This window comes from Lepeophtheirus salmonis, chromosome 6 (assembly GCF_016086655.4).
Source record: "Lepeophtheirus salmonis chromosome 6, UVic_Lsal_1.4, whole genome shotgun sequence".
Taxonomy (NCBI): Eukaryota; Metazoa; Arthropoda; class Copepoda; order Siphonostomatoida; family Caligidae; genus Lepeophtheirus; species Lepeophtheirus salmonis.
In genome coordinates this window covers 321,442-341,530 of record NC_052136.2, presented here as the reverse complement: position 1 = coordinate 341,530, position 20,089 = coordinate 321,442, and the positions used below count along the sequence as shown (strand labels likewise).

The following is a 20,089-nucleotide window of genomic DNA, read 5'->3' as shown; positions in this document are numbered from 1 at the left end:
CCCGGACTGGGGCACGGCATGAAGCCAGATAATGTGTTCAACGACATTCTTTGGGTCCTCCAACGAACAAGAACAGGATGACAGATTTGAGGGAGATGAGGAAGATCCTCATTGAGTCGAACCTGATACGATCAATGAGATCACTGGCAGAGGGGCTGGAATACCAGTAAAAGCAAGAAGTTAGATCAAAGCTTGAAGCCCATCACTGGGCTCAAGCACCAGGGGCCCACGATACGGTTATTCTCCGACAAGAAAATATGGACTGTGTATCAGGCCAGATACTGCAGGAATGGACACTTTTAGCCCTTTTTTATTGATGAGCGCCTCCAATCCTTTTGATAAAACGTCTGGCAAGGATCATGGCTTGAGATTTTGTACTCTAATAAAACCGAGACACCTTCTAAAAGAGCAAAATGTGGTCGCCATCCTCTCCCAATCTCAACCTTCTTTACCCTAGTGTCTGGTGTGCCATTGACAGGAAGGTTGGAGAAGTTGACCCCCTTTTTGAAAATACCCTAAAGACTTCCCTTGTACCTGGGTTTGAGTCCATGTACAAGGACTTCGTACAGAGGATGTGTTTTGACTTCAGTAGTAGGTTGGAAATGTTTGTGGAGGTGTATGGTGACCATCGGATGTACGAACCCTTTGTAAATTTTTTTATATAAATAAGGACAGATTTCTTTTTTAAATACATCAGCTATGTAGCTAAACATCATCAAGATTCCTTTGGTGACAGGAGTCACCCCACTATAATGTTTTTGATCTATGACTGTAGCTAATAGTACTCTTCCTAGTTTCCCTTATATATATTTTATATAATATACTCCTTCTTCCCAAACTTGATTCACAGACATTTAAATGCTTTGCTTTATATGACAATTAAAGTAGAATAATATTTTCTTAATGATCCCTCCTTTTTTTCCTTAAAAAAATATTTTTTTAGTTCTTTATAAGGGACTACCTTGGTATAAAAGCATAGGACACAACACATTCAAACAATCTTGAAAATAAATGGATATTTTGTTCGTTCTTGATGTGGATAAACTATCACAACAACAACAACAGAATTGCATTCGAATGAGATATTTTATATGCAGATGTAGTAGATATTTATTCATGATAATAAATGATTTTCCTTTAAATAAAGTGTAAAAATATTCATTCTTAGTCATTTGAGTCGATCATCTGTATATATATTTAAAATACAGTTTTTGTGTGTGTCTTTTTTGGGTGCCAGCATCGTTGGATCTAGGAGTTGGAAACTTTCCATGGGCGATGTGCAACACAAGCAATGAACCCATCGTTCTTTGACAGGAAAAGTTTCCGCACCGTGTTATCCCTCGAAGAGGTGATCGCATTTGGCCACCGAAATCTTGTGATTTAACACCTTGCAACTTCTTCCTTTGGGGCCACGTGAAAGATAAGGTCTACGCCAACAGCCCTATGTCCGATCCAATACCTCAAAATGGAATTCGTTAAGCTATTTAGGGCATTTAACAGCCACTTTACAATTTGGTGATGGAAAATTTCATAAAAAGGATACAGTTCTATAAGTGTAGCTGTGGCAGTCATTTGGCTGATTTATTTTCCATTAATAATGTCATACATTTCTCTTTTCTCTCTTATTAGGTGCCTTATTCTAAGCCACAAAATATTTTTTTTACCTCGAGGAGACTAGATAGGGTGATGAATTTTAATTTAAAAAGTGACTAGCGTCTCAAAAAATAACTCTATGAATAATTAATTTTTCTAAATTTACTCAAAATCCAAAAAAAATTTCACGTCCAAAACAAACAGCTTTCATCAAAATATTAGATTCATAAATACAATAAAGTTTTGACACATAAAAATGGATGTTTAACTAAAAAAATCTAATTGTTCAATTTTTTCTCTTTTTTTTTCTCCATTAAACGTCAATTTTTAAGAAGAAATGCAACAAAACAATTTACGTTGGACTTGACATGATATACTCAAGCATTAACTAAGAATATTTTCAATTTTTGGAATAGTTTATCTCATAATTTCTGCAATATTTGGAAAAATGAACCAGTTATCGAGGGATATTTTTTGACAAAAATAAAAGATGGACTTCTCATCTTGACAAATTTTTTCATGTTAATATGGTGCTATTCCATTTGAACATTATAATACTTTTTTTTAAATTCCTAATAATACATATATATATATATTAAATACAGGCCCAATATAAATATTATTAAAATGCCTATCGGCATCGAAAGGGACTAAAAATTAGGAAGAAATAACTTTGACCATTGTTCATCACTAATTATACTCTGAGTCCAATGAAGACTTACACCCATAACTCCTCAAGAAATCCTTAGTGTAACTCTTCATCTTTCGCAAACAGGGGATGAATTTACACATTCACTTTTACAAAAGTCGCAGGTCTATTTATAATTAAGTATGTAAATCGTAAGCAGTTTGGGTGTATATAAAAAAAAGGTAATCCTAACAACTTCAAGTATATTTTGGCGAAAAGCAGCTTAGCTATCATGACGTTTTATTGGATTAGCAGCGACCAGCTATGATAGTATGGTAATAAACACCAATCCCACTTTGTATTGTGTACGGACAAAAACAGTAATTACTCAGATGTCGATCTTTAATTCGACTCCTAGTTCAACAAGGACATATAATTTATAAGTCCTCAAATAAAAGACTGAATATTGTCTCCCAAACTTATTCTTTGTCATGTAATCTTACATGAAAGTTATATTTTTGCGATATTTAAAAAAAAAATCTTGAATGCATAACTTCAAAGGCGTATGTTCAGTTGACAAGCCACAATTTGTAAATATTTAATAGCATTAAAACTGCTTTAGAGATGTGTTGTTAAAGCTAGTTTGTAATCCTATCAATGGAAGCCTTAGAAAGGAAACTCCAGCAAACTAATGCAAGGGGAGGCTACAACATCTTGATTCCCTTGCTAATGAAAAAGTTATTGGGGGCTCCAGCAAACTCTTTGGAAACCCCTTCACAAGTCAAAAGGAGAAACAGGATGGTGACCTCTTCATTATTCATCGATAAATCTATGAAAGAGAAAGAGGTGAAGAATGGTTTCTTTTGTGTCTGGAGGAGGAAACTTCTTTTCATTTCTACGAATGTTCGAAAGTAAGCCACATGGTATGCAGGACTCTGGGGCTCTTGGAGTCTTCGTTTCAAACAGCGATCTCCAAGACAGATTGATTGGTGATGTCATCCCCTTTCTATAAAAACCTCAACAAAATCGACCTAAGCGATTTTATTCTCAGGGGCGCCTGCAGGATAAAATTTTTGGGGTGGCCTTGGTTTTGTAATTTTATTTTTTTAATTTTCATAAATTAAAATTTTTTTGCTGTGTGGGGTAATTCAAATGACCTTTTTTTTCTTAGAAAAGAAATCCCCTTTAGTGAAATTTTATCCTGGCGAGAAACTAAAAACTAGTAAAATGCAAAATTCCTGATTCTGTACTCTGCACATTCAAATAAGATCAGTTTTCCTACATGCCTCCCTAAGTTGATTGAAAAATAACTTAATCTTTTGAAGAAGTTTGAGGAAAAGAGAAACCCTGTTTTGTCTAGGAATATACTCAATGATCAATCTGTTAGAGTGTTACATAGTCCTCGCTCCTACTCAGAGTTGGAGGTTTTAACTAATTTTTATTTATTATCAAGAACTAATCATTTGTCGTTAGTCATTATACCATATAGTATTGTTTGTAGTAAAAAAATTTTTTTAAAAAAACATTAAAATTCGGTCTGAGAGGGACTTTTTTTTCAATTCGGTCTCAAGTGATATTTCTAGAAACAATCTGGACCCCTATACTGAAACTATAGATTTAGGTAGACTGTAATTTCTTAAACTTAATTTTATTTTTATCTTACAATATTTTGGGTGAGCCTCATAATAATTGTAAGTTGTGTTGAGGGGTAACATATTTTTAGCCAATCCTGGTCTTACCTTTTTTAAACATGTCACTGCACTAAGTGGCAAATTCCAGACTTCAAATACTGGTGCAAGACGTCTCCTACACTAAGTTGTCGCATTTCAAGTTATCTTTGCCCCATCGCTTAATACAATCCGGACTCATTAGTGGTGATACACGGTCTGAGAACGATTTTTTTTCCGGTTCTTTCTTGATATACTTTTTTCAAGATTGATATGCACTTAAATATTCAATCTGTGGATCGAAATTTATATCGTAGACATTCAGTTTTCCTTTTTGGATAAATATACAGTTTTACCTACAAAATAGTATCTTAAATTTAAATTCTAAAAATGACGTGGGACGGGATTAAGATCGATTTTTTTAAAGACCAAATTTTACTAAGAGACAATTCTAGATCGATGACGGACCAAATGATATAGTTAAGATAATACCGGTTAAAGATCGGTATAGGTTTTCTAGACCAAAACCACCTAACACTAACGTCATGTATAAAAGAATCAACTCTTTAATCTATTTAGGGGCATCTCATTGTTTTAAGTACAATATATTTTATTTGTATTTATTTGGAGATCTTGTCAATTTCATGCCAAAGTATGGGCAATTGGAAACGTACAAAAACAACAACAGATATACACATTTCAAATACATTTAAGGTCACAAAATAAGAAATTAATGGCATATTCGGAGGGAGGGTACCACAATCTCCTTCTCCATTAAGAAGAATGTAATTTTTTTTATATAAAACGTCATTCAAAAATGGGATATGAGTCAAGAGTGATGAAAATCGTCTTTATTTTTTGGGTGGCCCGCTTTATTTGGAATCGGTAAAATAAAGAATGTTTTTTTTTAATTCAGCTTTTGTCAATATTATTATTTAACTTGTGAGTAGTGACCTTATTTTCTGACTATATTCAAAATCGGATTTAACATTCGTATGTGCCTATAAAGACGTAGAGCAATCAAGAGCATTTGTTGTGCAATTATAATTGTAAGTCGTGTTGGACTCAGAGTGGAATTGAGAATCGACATTGGATTAATTCTTGCCAATGTCCTTCCTTTTTTCCCCTCCCCAATTTTTTACACTAATTTGCAAAATAAGGGGTATATAGCATTGTAAAGAAGAGCAGGAATGTACCCCAAAAAAGTTAGTATTTACATAATTAAAAAAATCATGGATAATAATGTCATCGAAAGAAACTTCCATGTAAAGTTTCAGTCTCTTAGACCCAACACCCATAAAAAACCCACAAACTCTAATATATATACAGATTATATCAATATAGAGTGATGTTTGCCTCAATAAAGCTGCAAATAAATCAATATTTCTGCTGTATTAAACCTATTAGAACCAGATATAGTTAATGGTAAATAAAAACCCATTATTTATACTTCAAATAAACTCATTTTGATTAACTGCAAATGATCAATCGCGGCGTTATTTCTTTTTTATTTAGACAAAAGGTTTTTACTTTTAAAAAAAGTTTATTGCAATTAAATCAATTTTCCAAAAATGAATTTCATTCAGGATGAAGTCAAAAAATGCAATGTGTACACAATGTCATTTACATAAATTCTTATTTAAATGCGTATATTTGTCTTAATTTGTTTTTTAGCTTCTTCTATCAAATTAATTATAAACTCTTGATGTAGAAAAATAATTATCCTTTTCAGAAATTTAATTTAAATTTAGTTTCATTGTGTATCAAACAAAAAGTAGGTTAAAAGGCACAGATGTACGAGGGATTTAATTTTAATATTAAAAAGTTAAAATGATACCTAGGAATATACTAGCATAGACCTCACATATGCCTGTATAGTTTATTAATAAATATACGAGAATTATAACTAATCAGTATTATTTCTTTGTTGAAAAGAAATATCAATTTTTGTCTTATGTATAAAATCGGTTGAATTTTTTTAGCTCACACGCTTTTTTAGGAGTTCTAAGCTTAAGAGTAATTTTTCCATTCATAAGCTGTTGTAATATTTATTTAATTCCTGAGGAATGAACTGCCTTTTCCACGGAATTAAAAATAATTTTTTTCTGAAAATTTGTTTAAAAAATCCATAGCTATTTACAAAATTTTCAAAAATGTAATGAAAAAAAATTCAAGTATTAAATTATCTAATTAAAATTAAATTCCAAATTTTAATATTTTTGTGATAAAAAAATCAGAAATTTTTAATATTTTACAAACATTTAAATTTCATGGAATTTTTTTTTAAATGAATGTTCAAATATGAAATTATTTGAAAAATAATTTTTTAAGTTTAAATTTTTTCAAAAAAAAAATCGAAAACAAACGGCTATTCACACAAAAAAAAAATTTTTTTGAATAAAAATTCAAAAATCCATTGCTATTGATAGAAAATTAAACTTCTAAAAAATATTGAAAAATTAAATTTTTTAGAATTTTTTTTTTAAGAAATATTTTTTTAGAAATTTTAATATTTGGGCGGGGATATAGACCCTCCACCACACCCCTTGCGGACGCTCCTAATTTTTGAAAATCATGATTTGAATGGAATTAAATTTTGATGCACGGTTATTAATGTTAGAAAATATTATTATCATTGTGACAATCATTATATAAGTATGCAGATCAAAATCTTTGCAGTTCAACCCCCCCCCTCTCTCTCTCTCTCTGTTTAATGACCTTTGAATGACTTTAAACGCATAGGGAGTCGAAAAGTAACAAAGATGAAAGTCATGATGATTAATCTAAAACGAAGTAAATAAGAAATTGCAATTCAAAGTAAAGATTTATCAAAAAAATTAAAAATTATTATGTGTATTTTATATTCTACAGTACAAAAAAAAACAAACCTAAATTTTGCAACTTAATTCCCTTTTATTCCCTTTTTATTTTTACTATATATAGTGCTCTATGATGTCATATATTCATACATACATTTAGATAGACAGAAAGACAAACTTTCTGTTATTTATATAGATTTGATGAGAGAAAATATATTGGCTACACTCCGTCGCTTAATACAGAATAATTTCAACAACCCATAATTTCCACAGACAAGTTTAGTAGTAAGAGGGCAGAGAGGCTAAGGGCTCATCAAAAGTGCATGTTGGGCGGTAGTGTGATGACCCATGTGCCAAAGGATGTTGGAAATTTGTCAATTGACTATGATTGCGTTTTGTTTTTCTGAAATGGTTTAAAATGTAACAAAACTAAAGTCGTTTGAAAAGTGATCGACTAAACAAATTCAAATTGAAAAATATAGTGAACAAAACAAATTTGAAAAAAGGACAATTAAACTGAACTAAATGATTAAAATAGGTGAACGACAACAACCCTGCTAACGGAATCCCTTAATTTATAAATTGGTTTTCCAGGATTTTCAAGGAAAGTTAATCTCAAGACAAGTTCATCTCGAGGAGTGTTCTATTACAATACAGTTATTATAAAAGGTAAAATGAGTGGGTTGTAACATTTGCTTGTACAAGTTCAAATGTAATTTAAAAAAATTAATTAAAAGTCTAAATAATTTGAGACAATCTCCATAAATTAAAATGATAATTAAATTAATAACATATCTATATTTGAAATATTCAAATTGGGGGAAAAAATACCTTAAACCTATACAACCAATTTACTTCAATCGAAGACAAATGGATTAAATAGTATTTCGTTAGAATAAGCTCGTATTTAGATTAGGAATGTCTTTATTAGGATAATGAGTAAGCAGAGTCCTACAAGTAAATCTGCAAGACCTTTAGCTGCATCCTGATCAATAAAGGAAGAAAGTAGAGAATTGAAATTTTATTTTCATGTTCTAATAATACAAAAAAAAAAGAAGGAAATCATTCAATGTCTCCACCATCTTCGCCAATAATTCGCTCGATACAAGTCTAAAGAATTTGCAGGTCTTGACCCCATCTGCAGGGGAGACCTTGTCCCTATCCCGCATGTTTGAGGTCTTCAAGGAGTTGATGCTGTTGTGTGAATTTATAAATCTTCATGAACGAAGTAATCCATGGGATGAATATCGAAAGAGTTAGAGAGCTATGTCTGTGTGTCCATAAATGGCACCTTATCTTCTTTCCAGAAGTGTTGGGTCTTGCATGCCATCGTAGAGGGGGCCAAGTCTTGTTGAAACAAGAGCTCGACACCATTGGCCTCAGCTTTCATCGAAGGTATCACTTGGACAGACAGGAGTTCACAGTACCTGTCGGCACCCATCCTATCTTTTGGCTCAAAGAAGATGGGCCATGACACTGCTGTTGCTCCCAATGATCCCAAGGGGCATGGCACTGGCCAAAAACTTGGTTTTAAAGACGTGGGGAACATTATCTCTCTCACTATGGCCAACCATCTGTCGTTCTGGATGTTGTGGGATCTGTGGACAGTCCATTGTACCTCATCCAGATAAAATATGATTTCATATGTCCTTCATTTTGTCTGTAAGGATATATCTTTTGTAGCTTCTTCTTCTTGCTCAGGTTAGTGTTTATGGTTCTGGAGACTGTTGCACTGCATACTTGGGCTTCTTGAAAGGATCGTTAATCGAAGTCTAAAAGATGCTTTCAAGAGCCGTGTTAGGCCAACGAAGAGTAGTGGAGTTCATTTTTTATTTTTTTATCACTCCGGGACTTGTGGGATTTCCTTTAATATGGCCCTCCTCCTTCAAATGGTTGAAACATTGTAGACTGTTCTCTTTCGATACCCGATCATCTTCTTGATGCACGCTGGGCCGTGTCCTACACAAGCTAATTCGGTGGCAGTGTTCCTCCAGGTCTAATCCATCGTAAAGAGTTGTTTTAAATTAAAAGTTGGCCGACTAACTTAAGGCTGAGACTAAACCTCTCAGCTTAAAATATAAATAACCAAGGGTAATGCTTTCCTTATAATACAGGGTGTGGTTGTTAGAAATGGTCAGGATTTATCTGTGTGTTATTTTTGAATGATTTAAATTTTGTATTAGAAAGTAGAATGAAATACTACATCTTAATTGATTTTTTTCATTAAGATATATTCCAAATATTTGTATTGCTATAGTAAACTTTCCGTACACGATATATCTCTACATCAAAGATCAAACCTTTATCTTCATTCTCGTATAATCTTTCCTTATTTTATTATTGAATATTCCTTTCTTTTCCAACAACGCAGTACGCAGTAGGAAGGACTGAAGAAACCATAAAACCATTAAATATATTATTCTATCTTATGCAATTGAAACTTGGCAGGGTCTTTATTCACAATCTCAAAAAGTCTTCCAACTCAATTATTTTCTTTTATTATTATGTATTAAAAGAATATTTCTTCCTTAGCCACATATTGGAGATACGAGAATATAATATCTATGCAGATTATTGTACATCTTCCCTTGCGTATATTGAATATTTAATCTTGTGACCAGTGTATTACATAAAAACTTTTATATATGTACATTATGGTAATGAATTTTTTAATTTGATATCGCTGGTTTATTTTTGAACAATTCATACTTATTTTTTGAATGCTTTGTTATTTTTGTAGTAATTTTAACAAAAAACATCACGCATAAAGCTATATCAAATTTGTATGACTAGCCTATATTCATAGTTTTTGGCGTGCACGAAAATTTTCCAAGTAAAAAATTGCTCACGGAATATTTCCATCATTTGCTAACAAAATTAAAATACCTCGTCCCCAAAACTTGTTTTGTGCAACGACAGGGCCACCAAGTATGTTAAAAAAAATAGTAGGTCCCTCACTAAATATTTATACCCCCTTTGAATATGTAGTTCAATACGCACACCAAACCCATGGGTTCAAAAATTCGAAAGTGCATTAACTAAGCACCTAACACAAAAATCAATTATTTATATAGTACGGTATTTTTAATAAATGGGACAACCTACTAAAAGCCATATATAAATTAACATATGAAAAATATACAGGAGCCTGGAATTTATTTATAAGTATCACAGGTAGAAGTCGGCTGATATATGTCCTGACTTTCTTGGTGGTGTTGTCAGAGGTGCCCATCTTCTTAACAACCCTCCATATTGTGTTTCTGGGGTAGTCAGCGAGTTTGGCTATGGCTTTTGATTCGTGGTTCACGAGGTATAATTCGACCGGCTTGTTTATTATAAACTGTTTCATTTTGACAACTGACACAAAATGAAAACGACAAAAAATTTATTTTATGAGTCAGCTAACTAATGTTGTATCGATCCTAATTCAGGATCACAGAATATAGTCTCAGACAGTTCAGTTTCCTTCCAGTTCAGTTTTGTCCTGCATATCAGGCCTACAACATATAAAGTTAGGTCTGGGATGACGTCATTCAACTTTATGTCATCTTTAGTAATCAGTTTTAACTTCTTGTATGAGCAGGGGGAAAATTCGGCCATAGGATCTGGATGAAGGCAAAGTTTATAGCAATTCCAGTGAAGGACCCTATACATAGTATTACATGACTATTTGAATCTCTAGCCCTGAAAGTAGAGGTTAATCGAATTCGGAGAATCGACATCGGGGGAATAATATTTAATTTGCGATTCTGATTTATTACTGGTTTTTAACTATATATAATTTTCCAAGTTGTAAAAAAAAATAGCTACCCTCACATAAAGAAATTTTTGCTTTTTACTAGAAAATATAAAAAAAAAATTTAATTTGAAATTTTTCAATTTTTTTTACAAAGAATTTAATTTTCTCTGAATAACTATGTATTTTTGAATTTTTGTGAATAGCCATGGGTTTTTGAAATTGTTTTTCAAAATTTAACTTTTTGTGAATAGTTGGGGATTTTTGAAATAAAATTAAATATCGAATTGTTTATTGAATTTTTTGTCGTAAAAATTTAATTTTCCAAATTAAAAAATAAAATAATTTACATACACCAAGGCCTCTCAGCCAAAAAAACATAATCTTGTGGATGCCCCTGATAGTATTTTTTTACTATTATTTAAAATTTTAAAGAATCAGCATTTTTTTTTTTTTTAATTGTCCCATCACTACTTAAAAGTAGTTACATTTTTGTCCAAATTAAGATAGACTTACCTTTCTTGGAAGGACGATTGCATCGCTTTGTAACAGTGCGGGTGGGTTGGCAATCTGAAGAATGAGAGCGAGTGATTTTCAACGTATCTGTACGATTCTTTAATTGCAACACGGAATCGCAGCCCGACCAGGATCCTCGTTGATAATGACAGTCTGTACGATGAAAAAGAAAAACACATTAGCTTTCATTTTTTATAAAAAGGTATAATTTATGTATAATGTAGACTTTTTTTTTTTTTTACAACGTCATCGATTAAAATTCCAGGGCTTTCATGTATCCTCTTAAAAAAAAAAAAAAATTTTATTATTATTTTTGAAAGGCAGGAATTTATCCATTCATTTCTTTTTACTGCAACTTCTCTCGAAAAAAGCAATAAAAAGTTTAGTTATTTTTTAATTAAAATGGTTATTTTTCATTTTGATAATAAAAAAAAGTGTAGTCTTCTCAGGTCAGTTTTTATTTATTTTTTTTTTTTTTTGTCACAAATCTTCGCATCGTTGTTCTGCTACATTACGTTTGCTCATGCATCAATTCGTCTTCGTCAAGGATTTATTTGCCTTACTTTTATCATTATTTTATCAAGTTTCGTCGCATTTCGCCCTGTCTTTATTGTTTCTCGTTTTTATTACGCCATGTTTTTTATTCTTATTTCGTCAAAAGGCGTCTCTTCTATGTAACACTTTGTCTCATTTCGTCAAACTCCGTCTTGTTTTCGAAATGTTTGTTCTCGATTCGTCAAAATTCGTCTTGACTTTGTAACGTTTTGTCTCATTTTGTTCACTTCACTGTTTTTGTCATACATTTAGTCATTTCTTCGTTTTGGTTTCGTCTTTGTAACGTTTTACCTCATTTCGTCAATTTAGACCATTCGTTTGTCGCCTTCCTCGTCTTTGTAGAGTATAAATGCGACTCAATTTTGTCTCATCAAATTTTTGTTTGATTTATTTGTTACGTCAAAATTCATCTCGTCTCTGAACATTTGTCTAATTTCATCAAAATTCGTCTTTATGGCAACGTTTTGTCCCATTTTGTCTTCTATACGTTTAATTCTTATCTTTCTTTCGTCACATTTGGTCTATTCCTCGTCATGTTATCTTTGAACCCACGTTTTGGTACATTTTGTTTTGTCTTCGGTTCGTTACATTTCGCTTCGTCTTTGCAAAGTTGTTTCTCATTTTGTTTGCTCCTGGTTTCCTTCGTATTTCATCTTACCTGCGCCTCATTTTCATTTCTAACCCTTTGTTTATTTCATCTTGCCTTTGTTTCGTCACATTTTAATTTGACTCTGTCATTTTTCGTGACAGTTATTTTTTCTGCTCCTTGTTGGGGTGTTGGCTATTCTAGTATTTCATCCAGAAGATATACATTTTATTACGTTTTTTTTTTTTATAGTTCATATAAAAGGCTACTAGCTTAATTTTTAGTATTAATTTAGTTAACAATTTTATTCAATTTTGTCTAGAGTTTGTCAGTTCAAAATTTAAAAAAAAATGCAAATATCATTCGTTAACGAATACATTTTGCCTTGTCTTTGCGGTCGAGATTTTAACACTGTTTTAGTAAGAAAACGAGAAATATTGCAAATAACGAGTTAATAATAGAATTCTTGTATTTATTTTTTATAGAAAACTTGTTAATTGATGTAGAAAAATAATCATTTGTATTATTAATTCAATTTTCTCCTTCGTGTTCTTGAATTAATCATCGATGTAATTCTCAAAATGCATTACTTACAATATTTGGTATTTAGTTATTTGATGGATGAGTTAAAGTGTTAGCATTAATAATGCCTAATTTTTGTGGTGGTAGACCCTCTATTTGTCATCATTACGTGACAATAAAAGAGGTCTACAATAATAGAATCTTTCATGCATCACGATGTTACATAGACAAAGATACTTAGGGACAAGGTACATTGGAGAAAGTAAGTACCCGATTCTCTAACGATCTTATAAGTTTGTCCACTTACAAAGAAAAGAACGATCTATAATTTTTGTAGCGGATTTATTTTAATAGTATATTAAAATACCAGAAAGTCCATTGAAATCTGAACACTAAATAATTCAATAATTAATGAAGATTGAGTAATTGAAATTAATCGATATTTCTGTATATTAAAGAAAAACAATTAGTTATAAAACAAAACAAACCTAAGTTGTCTAGCTTACGTACAAGTCGAGAAAAGGGACACTTGAACGTGATTGATGAATTGTCATTCCTGCACTCCAAGCAGCTGAGCGTCCCCAGGACCACTGTCTACACCGTCAGCAAGTCCGAAACGCTGGAAAGAAAGAAGGGCTCTATCAAAAAGGTCAAACTGGAACCGGAGGAGATAGAGAAAACTGCCCAGGCCTATCCCCTCAAGTCCATGAAGAGACATGCAATGAGGAGAGGCAACTTTTGACACCAGCTCCACTCCGGATTTTGGTAGTATGCCAATTTTCCCCAACCATGAAACTATTGTCCAAATGATTGTTGTAAATTGTTACAAACTTGACCATAGCTTATTCAAATTCAACCAATCCACGTTCAAATATTAAATATTATTCAGGAAAGGCGGAGAATAACACTTTGGATTGGTTGAGGATTTAGAAGATGGGCACAGAATGGAATTGAGAATCGGCACCGAAGTAACTCCTATCTATATTTTTTGCTAAATATGAAGTAGAATCCATGTTTATATCTATTTCCCCGTAGCTGTTTTAAGCAAACCTTATGAAACGTCAATACAGCTAACCTGCTCTCTTCCAAATATTCTTTAAATTGTAAGGGCTACCATATCATTCTACAGATTATTTTCTATTTAACATAACGACAAGCATATTTTTTTCAAATTCCATCTACTAATGATTAGCCATTAATAAAATAAATGGAAGAAAAATTATGCAGATTAATTTAAGAATTATTAAAAAAGATATGCATATTCTAACGCATGAAATATTAGACTAAATATATCATTATTTTTTAAATAAATATTCATATAACTTTTTAATTTTATAAATTGAATATGCTCATAATTGTGATCAATCTACTGCACATTCTTACTTATATTGAATCATGCTCCGTAACAGCGTACAATTTTCAAAAAGTCAAAGAGGAGTAAAAAAGAAACAATATTCGGATGAAATTCTTATCAAATTGTTATTTAGAGTTAAGTGCAATGATGCAAGATTTTCACAGAGGAGTCCGTGTTAAGCGCCCCTAAGATACAGATAGTAAAACCTTATGATTTAAAAACTTTTTTAGCTATTTGTTATGGGATATTCGGATCTTGTAATTGACTTAAAAAAATAAATTTTTTTTCTATTCTGCATGTTTTCTGACAGACACTGACCAGGGACAGCTTTAGTGTGAGTAGACCTATGGCATGGATAACTATTCTGGACTTCTTTTTTATGTTTTTTTTTATTTTTTTAAACAATATTTTTCCATTCCTTTTTTTTCAAATGACATTTTTAAGAAAAGATTTTATGTTCTTAAACGACCTTTATATATATTTTTATGTGTGAACAGACTAATGGACGTAAACATTTTCCCCAAAGAAGAGTTTACTGAATTCAAGATGAATAGAAATATAAGCTTATACCGAAACGCTTTTCTCACTGATATATTTCATAGTGAAGTCATGGAGAATAAATTTTACTATGAACCAAGGTTAATAGAAATACGAGGTTATGCCATAACGTATGTACGACTGATGTTTGACTTCCACCACGCTTTTAATATTGACGTCGTAGTAAATGAGTGGTTGTGTGTTTGGTCAAAATCACTTTTTCCTGTCCAGGAGTCGGTACAATACATCAAATTGAAAATTCTAGCAATATTGACGTCATAGACTATGAGTGGTTACGTGTTTTTCAAAATCAGCCTGTCTTGCCCAGCAGTGGGTAAATAGGTCAGATTAAAAATTCTAGCAAGCCCTATTACATGAAGATTATACTTTGTATAGGTATCTAAGTATCTTCACCAAGAGCAAATATATATTGCATTCCTTTACTCTTACCTTTAGAGTACAGCTATTATTATACTACGTATAAGACGTTAAAATCTGAATATCTAACCTAGCAGTTGGTAAGGTATATCAAATAGAAAATTCTAGCAAGCCTGATTACATAATGGTCTAATCTTGTATTCTTATTAACTTTGACTTAATTTACAATTTGGAGCATTTGGCCAAAACAATATATTCAATACATGGATAATTGCGATTTCATACTCTAATTCAATTTAAATTGAAAGTATGATAAATAGGTTTTGTTCATATGATATATATGTGATGCAATTAAATGAATGAGTGTTATTTTGTAGAATAATATTTTTTTATTAATTATATTCATTAATGAACATTATATAAACAGAGAGAGCAGAGTAGCATGTGGGTGGAATGTAGTTTGAACCTTAACCGTTGTTGTACTCTCAATAAATTAAATTAATAAACAAACACGACAAAATCGGAAAGGAAGAAGTACTCATCATTCGACATGATGGATTATTCACAATATAAAAGGCTCATTGATTAGCAAACAATCATAATATTAATTTAGAGCTTTGAGCACATTTTGCCAAACGAACACTTAGTTACAAAACAAAACAAACCTTAGATTAGCTTAAATACAAGTAAAGAAAATGATACAAATTATCGACAAATTTTCATTCTGTACTCCAACCATTTGGACGTCTCCAGGACCACCGTATACGCTCCCAGAAAGTCCAAAACGTTGGAGACGAAGAAAGGCTCTCTCAAAAAAGGCAACATTGGATCCGAAGGAGTTAAAGAAAACAGTCTATACCAATCCTTTCAAGGCTATGAGGGCCCATGCAAGAGATATCGGGGTTTACAACAGAATGACTTGAGAGGGTTAAAAAAAGGGTGGAGAGGCCATTTTTGGCATCAGAAATGAAAGAAACCCATATCTTCCGTTTCAAAACTCTTTGCATGAGTCTTTTGAGCTCTTTTTTGACACTTTTGGCCTCCTCTACAACCCTGATGCCAACCCCTTCGAGTGCACCTTTTGTGTGCGTGTCAAGGTAAATGCCTACTTTGTCCGTCATCCAAATACAGAGGCCCTCAAAGCTACACTAAGGCAACACTGGGACGCCATGATAGAGAAGTAGATGCGCAGCAAGTGCCAGGCCTTCACCCCCGTCTGGAAGCCATCGTTGCCGCTAAGGATGGTACATTAATGATTAAGAGAGCTCAGATAAACATCTATTTATAGTATTAATTTTATTAAAATTCTAGTATTAATTAATAAATTATATATTGTTGAAAGTTAAGATTCAAAGGGTTCAGATTTTAAAAAACCACTCGGTATTAATAAATCATCACTTAATCAATGCAATTCGTGGCATATAATCCGACTTGTTATCCTTTAAAATTGGTCAAAAATAAAAGGGAATCATGATTAAATAGGATTGCAGCATAAATAATCACTAAATATATATTTATTATTATTTTCGGCAAAGTTTCCTTTTGGGCAGGGTGGTCATTCGGAATTGTAGCTTCCTGCAATAAAGGTTTCAGCAAAGTGTCCATGCACAAACCAAGATTAATGATTTCCTTCTTTATACTAACTTTTTTGATAGCTCTCTGGACGGTCTGGGTGAACCCCCGAAATCTCTTGATTGACCTTCATAAAATTGAGGGCATTGGCCTAGACTGTTTTCTTTCAATCGCCCAGATCTAGTTTGGCATTTATGACAGATCACTTCTTCCATTCCAACGTTTCAAACTAGTTGACGGCGTAGATAGTGGTCCTGGAGACACCCAATTGCTTGAAGTGCACAATTTGAAATTCGTGTATTAGGTTCAATTGTAATTTTATCGACTTGTACATAAACTAAAGAACTTGGGTTTGTTTATTTTGTAACTATGTTTTTAATATCGAAACATAAATTAATTTCAATCACTCAACCTTAATGTGTTATTGAAGTCGTAAGTGTTTAGATTTCAATGGAACACCCAGTATGTATGTAAAAAAATATTTTAAGATGTAGTAAAAATTTGACTCTGTCCCTGAAGACGTTTAGGTTCATACATCAGAATGTTTATCTAAGAAGCAATTGTCGATCACAAAATATAAAAATTAGACGATGAGATATATAATTTAATCAAAACCTTGACTTGTTTACTTAACAACATTACTTAAATAAATAAAAAAACTATTTCCATTCCTGATACATACTTATATATTTTCTACCTTTTATTAAGTAATTTTTTAATTACATTAATTAAACGTCCTTAAAAGTTAAAAACATCAAAGATTTTATTTATTTATTCATTAAAATACACTTTGGTAGGTTTGCTATTTAGATACGTTGTTTATTACGAACTTATATATGTGTGGACACGATCAAGGGTGTAGTTAATTCCCTTAGCAGTAGGTTGGAGTCTTAGGGTATAAATGGTTTTTTCTTTGTGAGCCATAGGATTTTATTTTTGTTTCCAAAAATCTTTTGTAAAAACTGTTAAATATCGATTCCACATTTTTATTAATTAATGGCAGAGGTTGCTTGATTTTAATTGATAATAGGTAGAGAATAAGTCTTGCACAAGCTGCTCTTGTCATCTTTCAAAAAACGTATTGCAAAAAAATATTTGTCACTTATGGACAAAGAAGAAACAAAAAGTTGAAGATTAACGCTATGTCATCTAGTGTATTTGATAGTGCCTAGAAGAATCTTCCTCGAAGCCCTAAACCAGTCAAACTTACTCGTACAAAACGCTCTAATGAGGCAACCCCAATCATGTTGTAGGCCAAATTTGTGAAAAAGAAGTCCAAAGATAAGTCTACTGAGTCAAAAGTTGGTCAAAGTTTCTGGAGGGAAATGGACCCGTTTTTGACGACCAACAATCAACAGTTCCGTATAGAAAGTTGTACATAGAAGTCTCCTTTATTAATCTGTAACCTTTTAATGCCTGCAATATTGCACGCGTATGGGTCATATTATACAGAACTCGGTTTATGAATTTATTTTCACATCCCTAGCTTGTATTAAGATTGTAAATCCTAAGTGTTAGTTGTATTGTCCTTGTCAGCCTGAACAGTGTTTTAATTTACTTTTTTTTAAAGCAGTTATTAATGCTATTTCATTCGTAAGGAGAGAAAATCTTAGTGTAAAGTGTAACTACGAGTGAGTCTTCTCTTCAGTGACGAACAGGATTTATCGGGGAGTTATTATCAATTATGCTAATCAATAACGTTTTTTTTTTTGAGTTGTTAATCTTAAGAGTAAATTTTCCTTTCCTATACCTGATTTAACATTCGTGTTTGTTCATTAAAGAGTGAGAGTCAGTCCGAGGATTTGTTGTGGTGTTATAATTGTAAGTCCTAGTTGGACTCAGAGTAAGATTGAGGATGAATATCAGAGTAATTCTTGACTTCGTCTTTGTTTATTTCCTTGCCATCTCCTCCTCATCACATCCCCTTTTACATGTACAAAATGCCACCCATTAGCATAATTGGTAATAAACATACGTTCTTGTATGGCTCAGAGTAGAATTGAGGATTAAAAACGGAGTAATTCTTCTCCATGTTTAATATCCAGTTGGACTTATATTGATTTCCCCTTGTTCATAGCGACTTATAAGTAATTTTCATAATACAATTGTTAAGATTACTTTTTTTAATTATATTCGCTTCATATATGAAACAGATCTAAATCTAATATCTTATAAAAATACAATTATTAATTACGGTCATTAAAATATATTTTTACTCATTTACATACATTTTTACGAAATATAAAGAAAAGAAAAGAAGACAGAAAAAAAATAAATGGAGTGGAGGCCAGTCAGTCGTGAAAAAAGAGTGGAAGAAGGGGCACCCGAGGCCTTGATACCAAATATTTCACCCAAAGCTATTTCAATGTATTCCTCTTTGTTCATCTCTTTCGGTACAGACTATTTATTCTCAATAGTCTCACATTACCTAGCTCATAAATATATACATTGATAATACCAATGACTAATGTAAAGTGAAACGAAAAAAAGGGGGAGGAAGCGACCTGGTTATCAACACTTGAGATAAACCGATTATTAGTTTACTGGTCCTGGTAACATCTTGTTCTCTGGGACACGAGAACCTCTAAGCATAATGGAATTTTTCCTCCCCAAACTTCACCGCTTACAGAATTCCCTGGACTTTGACGATTAGGAACTGAATTTTAAAATCCTCGTGATGGTTGGGGGATGTTGTAATAAGGCAATCATAGGAGCTCAGGACGACCACTTTATAAGCTCCGACAATCATACACTCCACCCAAGGGTAATAGAAATACAAGGTTATACCATAACGCGTCTACAACTGATGTTAGACTTCTTCAACCACGCTTTTAATATTGACGTCATAGTAGATGAGGGGTTACGTGTTTTGTCAAAATCTGACTTTCTTGCCCAGTAATCGGTACCATACATTAAATTGAAAATTCTAGTGACGTCATAGACTATGGGTGGGTTCGTTTTTTGTCAAAATCTGCCTGTCTTGCCCAGTAGTCGGTACAATACATCCGATTGAAAATTCTAACAAGGCCGATCACATGATGGTCTAACCTTATATTTCTATTAACCTTGACTCCACCATTCCAATGAGGGAAGTATTTTTGGGCAATTTAAGAGAAGATGAAAACACGTCTCCAGCTCCGATTTACACCAATGATACAAGCACTCATCGACACTAAAATTAGATTTATTTGCATAAAAAGAGTATGTGGCAATTCATACTGCAACCATTTTTGGTGTGAGTTAGTGAACGGGTTCCTTATAATTATTAATGGGTCCAGGTGTGTCAGCTTCATATTGAGTACAAGTCAGGATTACCTTCTTGATTTTCAGTTTCATTTAATAAGCCTGTATATATATTTTATTAATATCATCATATAAGAGTGCATAAAGTCTGTTAATTATATATATATTTTTTTTTTCACGAAAAATAATGAAAAACTACAAAGTCTAAATAATTGATATTATTAATATTAATAATTTTGATAATTTATTATCATGCTAAAAATATCATCTTAAGCTTTTTTGCAACTCCCTTTATGAGTAAAGGGGGGAATGGTTATGTTGCTAATAATTAAAAGCAACAAAAATATTATGTTACTTAAATATAAACATTTCGTGATGAGAGC

General features: G+C 32.2%; 1 protein-coding gene across 1 annotated transcript in view; it reads right to left on the bottom strand.

Annotated features, from left to right (window-relative positions):
- The window catches only part of LOC121120521 (peptidyl-prolyl cis-trans isomerase F, mitochondrial), an 82,685-nt gene that overhangs the window by 52,763 nt on the left and 9,833 nt on the right, over positions 1 to 20,089 (bottom strand). Inside the window, exon 2 of the mRNA XM_040715403.2 lies at positions 10,960 to 11,112. Coding sequence (XP_040571337.1) covers positions 10,960 to 11,112 — 153 coding nt within the window. The remainder of the gene's footprint in view (positions 1 to 10,959; positions 11,113 to 20,089) is intronic.